A 14,204-nucleotide genomic window follows, 5' to 3' on the forward strand; every position below is an offset into this window, starting at 1 on the left:
TGTACTTGTTTGCTTCCTCTCAGAGGACTTTTTTTACTCGTCAAGTTTGACAGCAAAGCCACCCTCGGGGGAAAAAATACAAAACATTTGAATGCGGCAACAAGAAAGCAACGTGAAAACAACACACTTATACACACTCACACACACAATGATGAACTCTCCACGTGGATCATTACACACACACGCGCACACACTTCCCGTTTGTCTCCTACCGTCAATGAGTGTGTGTGCACGCACGCACGCCTGCCATGTGGTTTTCATTTTATCGTCACATTCCTGAGGTTAGTCCAGTGTTGGAAGGAAAAAAGAAAGGAAAAATGCTTCCTCTCTTGCATCTGATTCAACAAATCAGGAAAAAACCCAATTCACACAGAAAGAACGATTTGCCTTCACACAAACAACTGCACACAAACTCAAGCCACATCAAGGAAAATGATTACAAAAACAATAACACCAGACACACAAACACAAACAACGACACACGTTTATACACACCCCTGATAAACACTCACAAATGCGCAGCCACGCACACGCACACGCACACACCTGCCAGACACGTAAGCACAAGCCCGACGCTTGCAGGAGGGACACCCCGGACACAAGATGGCGGCATGGCGGCTGCGTTAGCGTGTAGCTTGCGGCGCGACAGGAAGTAGCCCAAGGAACTGCGGCAAAACCCATCTGGGCATCCTGTCCTATGTCCTAATCCTGTCCTATGTCCTAAGCGCTGGTCACGTGCGCCCTTTGTCCTCACCGGTATTCCAATTCAATGTACGAGTAGGCCGCCACTGCCTTACAAGCGCTACTGGTACACAAGCGCCATAAACAGGATATGAAGAATATTGATTAAATGCTGCCAGGCTTTCCGTTGTGTCTTTTGGAGCCTCCTCAGGTGCGTCCCGGTTTGACTTCCTCTTCCTTGTTGCGCTCGTTCACCAGCTCATAGGTGCTCTGGCTGGCCGCCTCAGGCCCCGCCCTCCTCCTGTGCAGGACCAGCGACGTCAAGAGGAAGCACAGAAGACCCCCGCACATGAACACGCCCTGGACGCCCAAAAACCTGCGCAGGCACACAAAGTCTGAGCGCCGAGCACACGCAAACAAACAAACAAACACAAAAATACATTGAAAATGACAGATCTTTAACTCATTCACTGCCAAAATTGTTTTTATACGTCTTTTCGCAGTCCAGCCATTCAATCCCAGGAATTTATTTTTATTTTTTTCAAACTTTTAGGGTAAAAGTGGGTCTGAAAATGTCTGGCAGTTAATGAGTTAAAATGATTTTTCAACACATTGACCATTTTTCTTTGTGCAAGAAATGAACTAACCAATTCCTGAACAAAAGAATCTTTTCATAGAGGTGCCTTGAGATACGAGTTGGCAACGTCGCTGAAAAAAAGTTGAATTTACTCAACTATTTTACCGTCAAGTGGTTGCACCGAATATAATCATCTGTATTAAGATACTTTTTTTTAAGTGGACTACTAAATAAAAGTATCTGGATCCAGATGATTTTTCTTCGAGCGACCACTTGACAAAATAAAATCCAGCAAAGTCAACACACCATTTTTTTCAGTGTATGTACCGTATCACTCACAAATGAAGTAAAATTGAGTTTTGGTGAACGTTTGTTCAACAACAAGGAGCCGAATGGCAAAATTCACAACACGTGCTACATGCTACGTCTTTTTAAAAGAGAGACTGGCCTGTGTCTGAAGCGGTCCAAGTCGTAGTAGAGACAGGAAGTCTTCTTGCCGCACTTCCGGTCCCACAGGACGCATGTGGAGTCGATCACCGAGCCGTAGACGACCGGGCAGGGCATGAAGGCTGCGCACGCCACAGCGACAGCCGCGCATCACAACACGCCTCACGACCTGCCTGCTCATGTGACCGCCGCGACATCATGCTACTCACCCAGCACCCTGAAGAGCATGTACTGGATGCCCACTGCCAAAGACTTGTCCCGCGCTGACACCGTCCTGTACACACTCACGCAAACACAAATGCACACATACATGCGCAAACAGACACAAACGCATGCACAGAGAAACACGCCAACAAACACAGGCGCGCGCACGCACACGGTACAGTCAGCAGGCAGACTGACGGAAGTTTCGTCGGCCGTTCGGGAATCTTCTTGCCTGAGGATGATGACGAAGGACGGCGTCTGGGACAAGGACGCCGTGAGACAGGTGGCGGCCATCAGGACCACAAAAGGCAAAAGGAGGTGGCCGCAACCGCCGCCGCACGTTCCGGGCGCGGCCGAGCCGCCGGCCACGCCCACGCAGCGGCACTCCGTGAAGTTCTGCGCAGAAAGACGTTTGAACATTTTTTTTCCTGCACGGGCGATCGCGAGGGGTCAGGGTCACGCGCACGGCGACGGCCACGCCCCCCACCCCGGCGAGGGCTGCGAGAGTGCAATGTTGCTTACGGTGACTTTGTTGGCGGCGTCCGTTTCCAGGGCAACGCAGCCGGCACGACACGGAGACGTGAACTCGACACCGTCGGACCCGCACACCGGATGAAACAATTCCTGGGCGCACTGGCAGGTGGAGCTGCACCACGTCGCCGCACGCCTGACAAACACACCCGCTTTGACTTTCCAGCTGCTACGGGTTTTGTTCTTTTGTGGTGGTTGTGTTGTTGGGTTTGTTTGATGCTAGCTGTGTTACTTCATGTATTCCGGCGTTGGGCTTTGTTTTGGTTGTGCTGTCGGTTAGGGTTTCGGTTCTAGATTTGGTGTTGGTTCTGTTGTCGGTTGTTGTTTTGGTTGAGCTGTTGGTTCAAGCTTTCATTGTGTTGTTGGCAGTACTTTTGGTTTCGCTGTCGTTAGCCGTTTTGCGTTTGGTTCCGTTGTTGGTTGCATTACCGATTAAGCTGTCGGTTTATGTTTGGCTTGAGGTGTTAGCATAGATGTCAACCTCAGCCAATTCCCCTTATTAAGCGATAATAAACCTTACAAACACAACGCGGCACCTATTTACTCACAGCAAGACAGACTACGTAGAATAAGACTAACAAGTAAACAAGTTTATTTTATTCACCAAATAACGTTGTCGTCTGCTACCGGTGACCGAGATGATCCGGATTAGGGCCGAAATGGGCAAGACGAGATCGGTCTAACAAAAAAACTATTTAAAAAAAAATAATTTCCCGTACAAAAATTGTTATATGGCGTACGCAATTTGAAATGATCCAAAAACGTATAAAACATGGGGAAAACGTATAAATTGACAGGTATGTGTTAGTTACCCGGGCGGGAAGACCCCATCGACCGTTTGCGTGGGGCAGCCCATGAGGATCAGAGGGAAAGCGCAGCAAAGGCTGAGCAAGATGGCGGCGGCGCAGAGCTTGCTGGCGCCACCGACGCCCAGAGTCCAGCGCCGCATTAGGACTCCGCCCACCACGGTTCCCAACACGGCCAGAGGGATGCTCACGCCACCTTGGTGGAAGACGACACGGAAAGGAAGTGACAGCCAGCGTGTGCATATATGGTAACAGGGCACATACGGATGCATGCATGCACACACACCTGAACGTACACTCGAAAAACAGTTGGGTTAAAAATAACACCATTTTGGGTCCATCCACTACTTGCGTCAATTTGACCCAAATTTCTGCCAAAAAATGGCGACTTTTGTACAAAACAACAAGAAGGTGGGTCAAATTGACCCAATTTGTGGATTGGTCCATTTTTGACCCAAAATGACTAAACCAACTGTTCTTTGAGTGTAGGCACACACACACACACGCATCCACAGGCATTCACAAGCGCACACACACAAATGCGCGCACACAAACAGACACGCCGCTGGCACCGATCATCATGTTGGAGACGTCTGCCGTCTGGCTGAACTGCTTCTCGATGAACTTGGCCATGAAGGTGGCGAGGCCGGCCACCATGGCGGCCATGTTGACCTGCGCCAGGACCACCAGCAGGTAGACGGGACTACGCAGGGTCCGACACAACATGCTGGGAAAGCCTAAAGGAGACACACACGACAGGACCAGGTCCGGACCAGACAAGACCGGGACTGACGGGGAAGTAGGACAGGAAGCAGACGCTGACTTTTAAGGAAGTGAAGCAGGCTGACTTCCTGGAAAATATCCGGCTGGCGCTTTTGGTCTGCTTCCGACTCGTCCTGCGCAAACATGACATCGCGAAGGTCACATGAGCACAGCAAACACGACACGATAAAGGTGCCCCGCCGGCAGTGTCCACCTGACCTCCGGCGGCATGTTCCTGGGGAAGAAGAAGTATGGCAACGCGGCCAGCAAGAGAAGACAAGACGCCATCAAGAAGCCCAGCCACCAGGCACCCACCCAGCGCAGGTCGCCGCGATGCAGCTCCACCTCATCTGATACATACGCACACACATCCTGAATCGTATCACATCGCATCGTATCGTGTAGTATGGTGTTGTATTGTATGGTAAAGTATACAAAAGTAGATGGATGTACAGGAATGTCGAGAGAGCTAGCTAGATAGCTATCTACCTATCTATCTTGCTAGCTGGATAGCTAACTATCTATCTTGCTAGCTAGATAGCTATCTACCTATCTATCTTGCTAGCTGGATAGCTAATAGATGGATAGATGGATAGATGGATAGATAGATAGATAGATAGATATTCAAATGTATCCGTAGATGTACAGTATTTAGATACAAATAAACTTATTGATGTGTAGCTAGATGCATAGATGTATACTTTGGTATGTATGCATATAGCTAGCCCTATAGATGCATGTATACATGTATGAATTTAAAGATAAAGCATACTGAGATGTATAGGAAGATGTACAGATGCATACTGTCTATAAATGTATGGCAAGGCGTGTAGGTGCAACTAAAAAAGTGCAGACCTGCGGACATCTTGTCAAAGTCGACGTAGAATCGCAGCAGGAAGGCGCCGCTGAGGAAGCCGAAGGCAGGGCCGATGGCGGTGACGGCCAATAGGATGCCTGACACAAACGTGGCATCGTGAATGTCATGTGACCGCGCCAACACGGCCCGATGGCGGTGGCAAACCGAGGTAGAGCGGCGAGTTCTTCTTGCTGGCGTGGTCGTCGATGTAGGAGATGCCAAAAGGCTGCATGGGCACGGAGGCCACGCCCAGCAGCAGCTGAGCAAATAGCAGCAGAGGGTAGATGCCCTCGTGGGCGGGGATTTCCTGCTCACCGCAGCTCCGATTGGACAACGGCGCGGTGGAGTTGGCGGAGAGAACGCTCTCTGCGCGGCACAGGCCGGAGCTGTTCCAGGTGGCTGCCGGTAAACAGAAGAATCTGTACTCGAGTACTTCTGCCACCTGTGCCCGGTACGCGAACGGCGGTGAGCGGGTTTGGACTCACAGCCGGCGCGGTCGCCATTCTGGTAGCGCCGGTCGCCGTAGCGGTATGGCCCGCTCAGGAAGTGCGGCAGCGCCATGAGCAGCGAGGCCAAACACGCCAACAGAGCGCCGAAGCCGATGACGCGAGGCCGGTGAACGCGACTCCCCAGGAAGCTGACGAACACGATCAGCAGCGTGTTGCCCACCTGGAAGTCACACATGCCCTCTCTGGACTTCAACCTTCTCTCAGGACCAGAACCTTAACTCAGGACTAGAACTGGACTGGGGTCTTCTTCTCTCAGGTCTACAAGCGTCACTTGAGACTAGAACATTCTATCTAGACTAGAACCTTCTCTAAGGACTACAACCTCCACCTTAAACTACAAAGTCCCTTGAGACTGAAACCTTCTTTCGGCACTAGCACCTTAACTCAGGACTAGCACTTTCTCTCTGGAGTCTTCTCTCAGGACCAGAACCTTAACTCAGGACTAGAACTGGAATGGAGTTTTCTCTCAGGTCTACAAGCGTCACTTGAGACTAGAACATTCTATCTAGACTAGAACCTTCTCTAAGGACTACAACCTCCACCTTAAACTACAAAGTCCCTTGGGACAGAAGCCATCTCCCGGCACTAGTACCTTCACTCAAGACTAGAACTTTCTCTCTGGAGTCTTCTCTCAGATCTACAACCTTCACGTGAGACTATAACATTCTCTAACTGCAACCTTCACAGGTTAAACTATAAAGTCTCTTGGGGCTAGAACCTTGTTTTAGGATTTAAAAGGGATTAGTACCTTAACTCGGGATTAGATCCTTCTCTCGGTATACAGTATGAATGTATATTTTGCCATATCTCCGTAAATGTATCTCTGAGGAGAACAACAACGTGGTTGTGCTGACCTCGTTGAAGGCGACCAGCAGTCCCGACTTCTGACTGGATAGCCCGTAGCGCCGCTCGATGGTCGAGATGGAGCTCTTCATGTAGCCCGACACCAGCAGCTGCGACAGCTGCAGCACGCTGTGACATGCCACGAAAACCTGCGCACCAAGAAGCACCGCCACATCAAAGGTGTGAGGGCCCGAGCACCTGGTGGTGCGCGAACCCTCGAAGGATCACAGTGCTGAGCATTATTCTTCAGCCCACCGACCGATCTACACCAAATTGGCTGACCATCTCTATGATGACAAAACACTCCAAAACATCGCAAGGTCCCACGTGGAAGAGAAAGACAGCCATTTTCGTTCCAGGGCTTGAAAGTTGGAAACAATTGACCGCTTGTCATTATGAAAGGATGCATGAAAAAGTCTCAAGTCTTGTGAGCAAATTTGAATAGGGTTGAAGCAACCTTTATGGCCACATGGCAAGGTTTGCAAGTCAGGAAAAAAATATGAGCCCCAAAAATCTGTTCCACCATGAAATTGAATATCAAAGCAAGACACATGAAAAAGACTCAAGGACCAATGAGCAAGATTGAACAGGATGTCGGCCATTTTGTTTTGAAGTGGCCCGTTTTGGCGAATTCCAGGGCAACGTTGAAAAAATAAAAATAAAACTGCAGATTGGGTGTGCATGTCTATCGTATGAGGATTTACAAAAATGTCTGAAGGACCCATTCAGGAAATGCCACTGGAAGTCAGCCATTTTGGTTTGAAGCAACCTTTTCGGGGAAATTCACGGGGCACCGGTCTCACCGATAGACATGAAATTGTGGGGACATCTAAATATGACGATCCAAAAGTTTCACCCTACCCATGAGCGAAACTGAACAGGAGGTCTGCCATTTTGGTCAGTAAAGCATTTTTGGAAAGTTGCCCCAAAAATGATCAGCCACTTTCACAAAATCGGACGAGCATGTCCCTCCTTATTTCATTCATAGTGTCGTTGTTGTCATCGTTACCTTGACGCTGCTGAAGACGTTCCTGCTCCTCACTTGCGCCTCCATGACGGATGGGACAAGACGGCGAGGCTGAGGCGCACAAAGGAGGTCTGACGTCAAACCATGTCCACACGTCACGTGACCTACACGTCACATGTTCTTCGTACTTGACCTGGAGGCTTACTGGCGCACCAGGAAGACGTAGCGCATGTTAGGCAGGCGGCAAGGCAGCAGCTGATTGTCACTGCTGGAACGTGAACATGCACTTTGTCGCGCCGCCTTGCATGCAAGCAAGAGTAAGTGATTGCTGTTGTGTGCGCTGCAGTTCAACGAGCGTTGGGCTGCTTGACAGCGATGTGACGCACGCAACAGTGAAAGCAGCACAAAAAGTTTGCAGCCCCTTCATCATTATCACAGTCACGTGACTGCCTGGAGGAGGTTGCGCAAAGCTCCAGAAAAGGCGAGAAAAATTCCAAAGACTCACCGTGGCGGTGGTGCGGATGACGGGGGATGATGGTGATGATGGTGACGATGAAGAGGAGCTGTTTGTTCACGTACAGACGGAGAGGAAGACGAGTAGGTCAGAGTTGGGGGGTGGGGGGGAGGGGCCTAATGGAATTTGAACCTTCAAGCCAAGAGAGCGCGAGGGGGAGACAGGAAGTGGAGGAGTGTGAAATGTTCCAAAGTCAAGTCAACAACAAGCAGAAGCTCGTCCGCTGGAATGTTCCCCTGGAGGGCAACCAGCAGGCTCATGGCCATTCCTCACCAGCAGGGGGCGCTGGCGCTCCTTTTTGTTCGATGGCGGCCCATTCAAGCAACAAGGTCACCTGACCACACAAACGGGGCAACGCGTGGGTAACATAATCATGTCACATGTTTTTTTTTTTTTTTTTTTTTTCACTAGAAGTCCATCGGGGCGCCGATGAGTTATTGGTAGACCAATTTCGCTAGCTTGTAATCTTGCTGGAGCAGCCAGGACTCTTCGGTTGTTGCGTTAGCATTAGCATTGGTGCTAACACAGCAGTTTCGTCGTGTGATTTGAATTTTAGGAATGTGTTTTTGGCAATGTGAGAACAAACACAACGCAAAAAGTCCAAACGTAAACGTTTGCTGCAGCAAGTCAAGCGGCAACCATGGAGGCGCACTGACTTGGGAACACAAAACGTTGGAGAACGAGTGCATGACATGCCACACACAATCAGCCAATCAGTCTTGGATTAACAGGTAAGAGACGAGTAAGAAACAATCAGGAGGGGACATGTTTAATGTGTCACGTGACTTGTCGATACATTTGACAGCCATCGACTTGGTGTCAAAACAAGCCACAGGCGGCGCGCATCAGACGGCCTTCCCCAGGATGAGGACGCTCATGACGAAGACCATGATGAAGAAGAGCCACATGAAGAAGCGATCCATCACCTTGGCCAGCTTCCTCCATTCTCCCACGCGCAGCTGCGCGGCGCGTTGGTCCTGGTAGGCGTTGGCGATGTACTCCACGTTCCTCCGCAGTCCTTGCTGATGGTGGCAAACGCACGCCTCCTTCCCGTTCTCCGCCGCGCCTCCTCCCGGCTGCTCGCCGTCCGCGGTGTCTCCGCCCTCCTCCAGGGCAACGAAGGCGTCGTCCTTCCGCGCGCTCCCCCGCGCCTCCCCGTTGCACTTGTTCCCCTCGGATTCCGGCCGCTTGCGGGAGGCCGGCCCGCCGAGGCGCTCGTCCGCCGCCTCGTACACGAAGCACACGCGGGCCAAATATTTGAGGATGAAGCGTTCCGCCCAAGCCGGCACGGGGCGTCCCTCGGGGCCGCAGTGGTGGATGTTCATGATGAAAATGGTGAGCGCCGTCGACGCCGTCACCATCGTCATGGTGGCGATGTAGTACTTTCCTACTCGGCGACACGCAACAAACAACTTGATTATTATTTTTGTTCACAGCCAGCCCGAGGCCACTGTGGGCTCCCCGGAAAACATTTCGGGCATATTAACTCATTCACTGCCATGCACAAATGGACGCGTCGTCTTTTCGCAGTCCAGCCATTCAATCCCAGGAACTTACTTATATTTTTTTCAAATGTTTTCAAACTTTAGGGCAAAAGAGAGTCTGAAACTGCAAAACTGGCAGTGAATGAGTTCAACACGGTGAAAGGAAGAACTATGTTGAGGTGAGGGGAGGAGCTTCGTTTAGTCAAGCCATTGCCTTGTCTAAGACAAACACAGTGCAGTCATAATCGCGTGGCATCTTTTGTAAAGCTTTCCGGGCGGGCAGTCAGCAGGCGGACCCGCCGGTTAACGCGGACTCACCGATGAGCGGGACGCTCTCGGACGGCGGCATGCTCTCGGCCACCAGCAGCTGGAAGACGGTGAGGGCCAGCAGGACGGTGACCCCCAGCGAGACCTTCTCCCCGGAGTCGGCCGGCAGGTAGAAGCCCAGCGGGGCCAGGAAGGAGATCATCATGCAGGGAAGGAGCAGGTTGAAGATGTAGAAGGAGGACCTCCGCTTCAGGTGCAGGGTAAAGGTGATGTCGGGGTACGGATCCGAGCAGCACCCGTAAAGGATCACATTTTTCTTGGCAGGCATGCCCAGGATCTGCCAGAAGAACGGGCAAGTGGAGCTTCTCAGTCATCCAGGTTCTGGTAATCGTCAAAAGTTGCATAGACTCCATAATCCAAAGTCCCTACATTTCCAAGAGGTTCCGCAGAACTGAGGAAAACCTTTGGATTTTCTTGTGTTTTGATGACGTTTTACCCTCAATTTAAAAGGCATCTTCAGTTCTGACTCCCTCAGACAGATCTTTTGGATCTTCTTGGATGTTGAAAACAACTTGTCTTAAATCTAAACGGCTTCTGAATTTCTGAGTTTCACAGAGCTGAGTTGCTCAGCAATTCTTCAGTTCTAAGGAACCTCATATCCGAGTTGTTCGGAAATTCTCCATTTCTGAGCAACTCCAAAACTGAAGCAGAATGTTGTGCCTCTGTGTTTTACCTTTAAGGCCTCTTCAATTCTGAAGTTACTCAGACCTGAAAAAAAGACTTTTTGATACTCTCGGCTTTTTTCACTTCTTATCCAAAAGGGGGGGCGGGGGGGATGTCAGAACTGAAGACGCCTTTGGATCTCCTTGGCTGTTGGAAACGTTTTATGTTTAATCCCAGGAGCGTCCATTTCAACTTTGGCATAAGAAATATTGAAAACAAAGAGGGTAGACTTAGGCTCAGCAAGATCCTCAATCAGCATCCTCAACTGAGGCTCACCTCCCACTCCACGTTGGGGATGAAGTCGGCCAGGTCGGCGCTGTCCAAGGCGTTGAACAAGTCCATCTGGTTGCCGTTGTGAGTCCAGGAGCCGAAAGTGAGGTGACACTGCTGCACGTCGAAGGGGAAGAAGGCCACGTCCACCGAGCAGGAGCTCTTGGTGATGGCCGGCTGGTCCCACATCACCTGACCGTCGTGTCTCAGGACCACATTGGTCTCCATGGAGCTGGAGAACTCGTCATCGGCGCTGCGGCGGAGGAGGAGGAGGGCTTCAAGGGTCGGATTAACTTGGAGCCAACAAAAGAGCAGATGCTAAACTGCACGTGGGCGTTTTGTGCGCGATCCAAAAAGGATTGCAGCGGAATTGGATCCGGCCATAAAAGTGATCCGGGTCGACCTGTGGAAACGGATGCTATTCTTCACTCTAAAATGAATTTCTCTGCAATCTGGCAGACGCGGTGCTGTGTGTTAGTGGATCATCGTCTTCATTCTTCATTTTTCTTTGGTAAGACACCACCCTACCCTTTGCTCTCTGCTCACCGTGCATACCACCACCTGCACCCTCCCATTCCAGCACTTTCGTTATTCTCTTTGCTCCCCAAATCTGTTCTACCGTTTCCGGTCCCCAAATGACCGCAAGGCGCCGCACCACATAATACAACTGACCTGTTGTACAGGACGATGTCGGGCCGCCACACGTAGCTGCTGGGAATGCGGATGGTGTCCAGCCCGTCGTAGTCGTCCTTCTTCCAGGCCAGGAAGGCGTCCATCCACACCTGCCGTACCCACAGGTAGGTAGTCAGGATCTGGTTCCTCTCGTCCTGGACAAGCACGCATGGACGCGCACGGACGTTAGCCTGATTCGACCCGCCCACCGGGGGGGGGAGTCCAGTGTGCGCGTTGCGCTCACCATGTCGATGATCTGCGACAGCGTGACCTGCAGCGTCACATTGATGACGTGGTCCGTGTCCGCCACTGGCCGCAGGGCGTTCGTGTAGTTGGCCAACAAGTCGCTCAGCAGCTTGTGAGCGTAGCGGCCGTGCGCTGACTGACAGGCTGCGCGCACACACAGGGAGTGATGTCACAACCGTTAAAAGCCGGAAAACATTCCCGAGATGGTGGCCCATAGTAGAGGCGGGCGGTCAGGGCAGCAAAAGCTTGGGACGAGAACCTTCCCTTGGGCCAAAACCTTCTCTCAGGTGTAAAACCTTCTGAGACTAGCGCCACTTCGAGACTAGACTAGAGTCTTCCCTTCTGCGAACCGCCATGCGCGCGTCTGCGTGTTTTGTACTTACCTGACCGAAACAGTGAGTACACATGCTAGTTGTCCTTTCTCAATTACACTAATATATGATATACTGTATATACACATGAATGAGAGGCATTTTTTTTAAGGGCACATCCAAAATGCCAGACACGCTGACATATCACAACATCCAGTGAGGCCAACCCATCAGATGAGGCATGAATGCCTATATGACAATTTAAATACTGTAGGTCTTCGTCTTGCACCACCAAGTGATTTTCTCATCAATCGTTTAGATCGGCTGTGTGTGTGCGCGCGTGTGTGCGTGTGATGTTATCACGCAGAGATATTGATGGCGCTGGCGTTGTTGCACATACAAGGCAGCGTGCTCATTTCAAGGACCCTCAGATAAAATATGACGAGTGACTCCTGGTCGTTAGCGCCTCATGTACAAACATGGACATGAGGTGGACCAGGCGCACCACCCAAAAAATCTACAAGGCGTCGATTTTTCCCTTTGACTGATATCTTCAGATTGTAGTCCAACACTTCCGTGGTCCACAAAATAACACGTACATTGGCTTGATCACATTTCAGTTTTTCATTTCCTCTTGTCTATTTTTTACAGGATAAGCAGTACGCAAGTACAAGAAGACGGACTTGTGTTGACAAACAAATTGTTAGCATCTGCTGTCTCTTGCCAGGTAGACACACAAACACAAACAACTAGAAAAGAGGTTAAGAGTGCAATATCTAGAGATATTCGGGGAAGGTCATTTAAAACATACTGAACAAAATGTCCCCTAAAATTGATCCTTGAGGGACCCCTACCGCGCAACTGGCAAATGACGTACATTTACTGGCCACCCTTGTACAGCGTTGCCTATTATTTAGGTAGAATTCCATCCAGGTCATTGGCAGATAAATTCAAATTTACAAAGTTCTAAAAAGGAGAGCACAAGTATTTACTGTCTCAAAAAAAAGCCTTCTCAAAATCTACAGAACATTTCTGTGGCTGACAAGAAGACACAAAATAACCTGCGAGACATAGAGGAACATCTCTGTGGGGCCCATCGTGACCAGAAGGGTTGAGGGTTCGAGTGGGGTGGCGGCGGGGGTGCGGGGGTCATGAAGAAGGAAAAGGAAGCTGTTCACAATACGAGGAAAGTTTGTCTTACCGGGAAGAAAAAGGAGAAGAAACACAACGCAGCAGCCGCGTGCCATCTTCAACGTCATCCTTATTTTCTTCTCCTCCTGGCTGACAGGACGAGTGCTGCTGTGAGAGAGAATGAGTCGCTGATGTATGAGGAGGTCGCACGCATTCTCCTCCTCCTCCTCCCGCCGAAGGCGAGAAGGTCCAGCGTGAACTTAGGAAAAGACTGAGCCCATAATTCAACCAGCATTCTTTTGTGACAAGAAGCATCAGGAGGTGTTTGAACGCCACACGCCAGGTCCTCTTGACGCCGCACTTGACACTTGACCTCCGCAGTACAACACAACAGAACATCAGAGCGGACGACGCGACGCAATAAACAGTGAAACGCATTGCAACACAACAGAACGCAAGAGGAGGTTACAGAACACGACTGGACACGGCAAGACCTAGAGAGAGAGAGAGAGAACACAAAAAGACAGACAAAATCAACCCCAACAAAACCGATCAAATCAACACGACAGAACGCCAGACAAAACAACGGCACGTCATAGAAGACAACAGAACACCAAAGAAAATGACACGAGAAACCTAACCAGAGCATGACGAGCCACTGGAGAACATAGCAGACGTCAACGCCACACCAAAGTACAAACCATACGTGGAAAGAACAGCATCAAACAGTAGAACATAACACAAGCAAAAGATAAGTGAGCAAAATAGAACATGAGGTACAAGGTGCATAAAACTCAAAAGTACACGTGTACAATGTAGTTTCTAAATGATCAAGGCGTGCAGTGGAGCGGCGCGCGGTCTTCGGCGGGGCTCGAACGCGCAACCCCGGCGGTACCCGGCGCAAGGCGACCTTTATCGAGGGGTCATCCTCCGTCAAATTAATCCGAAATAGTAAACTTTGAAAAATGGAGATTAAGGGATTAGCGTTAAATGGATTGCCACGCTAGGGACAAAAATAAAAAAGCCATTTACTTTTCAACTGCTTACTCCCCCCCCCCCCCCCCCAGTTTTAATCATTAGCAATTCTCAAAGTGTGGTACCGAGGCCGGCAAAACATTTTAATTGCCTAAATACTTAAAGCAGAAGTCAATCCAAACATATTGTTTTCAAGAATATGTTCCTAGCTAGTTGAAATACAGCATTCTGATTCATTTTGCGTTTGTGGAATATATAAATTAAGCAGAAAAATGCACTCATTTTTAGTCATCTCTGGGGGCGGCCATTTTGCCTTCTGTCAAATGAAACACGGCTGACCTGTCTTCTGAATCTGAGCCGCGATTGGTCCTTGTGAGCAGTTGTGATGTCATTTCAGTCGACAGAAGACAAAATGGCCGCCCCCAGAG

The 14,204-nt window shown here is 50.1% G+C and overlaps 2 protein-coding genes and 1 long non-coding RNA gene across 4 annotated transcripts; 1 reads left to right on the plus strand and 2 right to left on the minus strand.

Moving 5' to 3' along the window:
• Window positions 1-2: 2 nt before the first annotated feature.
• On the minus strand, window positions 3-7,824 carry slco2b1 (solute carrier organic anion transporter family, member 2B1). 2 transcript variants are annotated; one of them, XM_086057122.1, is made up of 15 exons: window positions 7,689-7,824; window positions 7,226-7,387; window positions 6,228-6,365; window positions 5,350-5,533; window positions 5,030-5,263; window positions 4,864-4,962; window positions 4,228-4,358; window positions 4,070-4,142; window positions 3,819-3,983; window positions 3,253-3,442; window positions 2,432-2,576; window positions 2,142-2,305; window positions 1,915-1,979; window positions 1,707-1,827; window positions 3-1,057 (listed from the first exon to the last, which is right to left on the minus strand). In XM_086057122.1, the coding sequence occupies exons 2-15, from the start codon at window positions 7,268-7,270 to the stop codon at window positions 889-891; spliced, it is 1,923 nt and encodes a 640-aa protein (XP_085913248.1). In that variant the 5' UTR covers window positions 7,271-7,387; window positions 7,689-7,824; the 3' UTR covers window positions 3-888. The 2 variants fall into 2 exon arrangements, with proteins under 2 accessions (XP_085913248.1, XP_085913249.1); XM_086057123.1 differs by having other exon boundaries at window positions 7,226-7,294; window positions 7,689-7,823.
• Window positions 7,485-14,166, plus strand: LOC147133739 (uncharacterized). The gene is made up of 8 exons (XR_015090301.1): window positions 7,485-8,428; window positions 8,503-9,032; window positions 9,287-9,360; window positions 9,449-9,701; window positions 9,773-10,952; window positions 11,125-11,238; window positions 12,322-12,397; window positions 12,959-14,166. It is a non-coding gene; the product is annotated as an uncharacterized LOC147133739 (long non-coding RNA).
• On the minus strand, window positions 8,451-13,408 carry LOC147133740 (neuronal acetylcholine receptor subunit alpha-10-like). Its single transcript, XM_086057124.1, has 6 exons — window positions 12,872-13,408; window positions 11,358-11,503; window positions 11,114-11,268; window positions 10,448-10,694; window positions 9,500-9,785; window positions 8,451-9,084 (listed from the first exon to the last, which is right to left on the minus strand). The coding sequence occupies exons 1-6, from the start codon at window positions 12,927-12,929 to the stop codon at window positions 8,543-8,545; spliced, it is 1,434 nt and encodes a 477-aa protein (XP_085913250.1). The 5' UTR covers window positions 12,930-13,408; the 3' UTR covers window positions 8,451-8,542.
• Window positions 14,167-14,204: the final 38 nt, after the last annotated feature.

The sequence above is a fragment of the Filicampus tigris genome, chromosome 17 (genome assembly GCF_054856515.1).
Source record: "Filicampus tigris isolate MCC_2025a chromosome 17, RoL_Ftig_1.0, whole genome shotgun sequence".
In the NCBI taxonomy this organism is placed as follows: Eukaryota; Metazoa; Chordata; class Actinopteri; order Syngnathiformes; family Syngnathidae; genus Filicampus; species Filicampus tigris.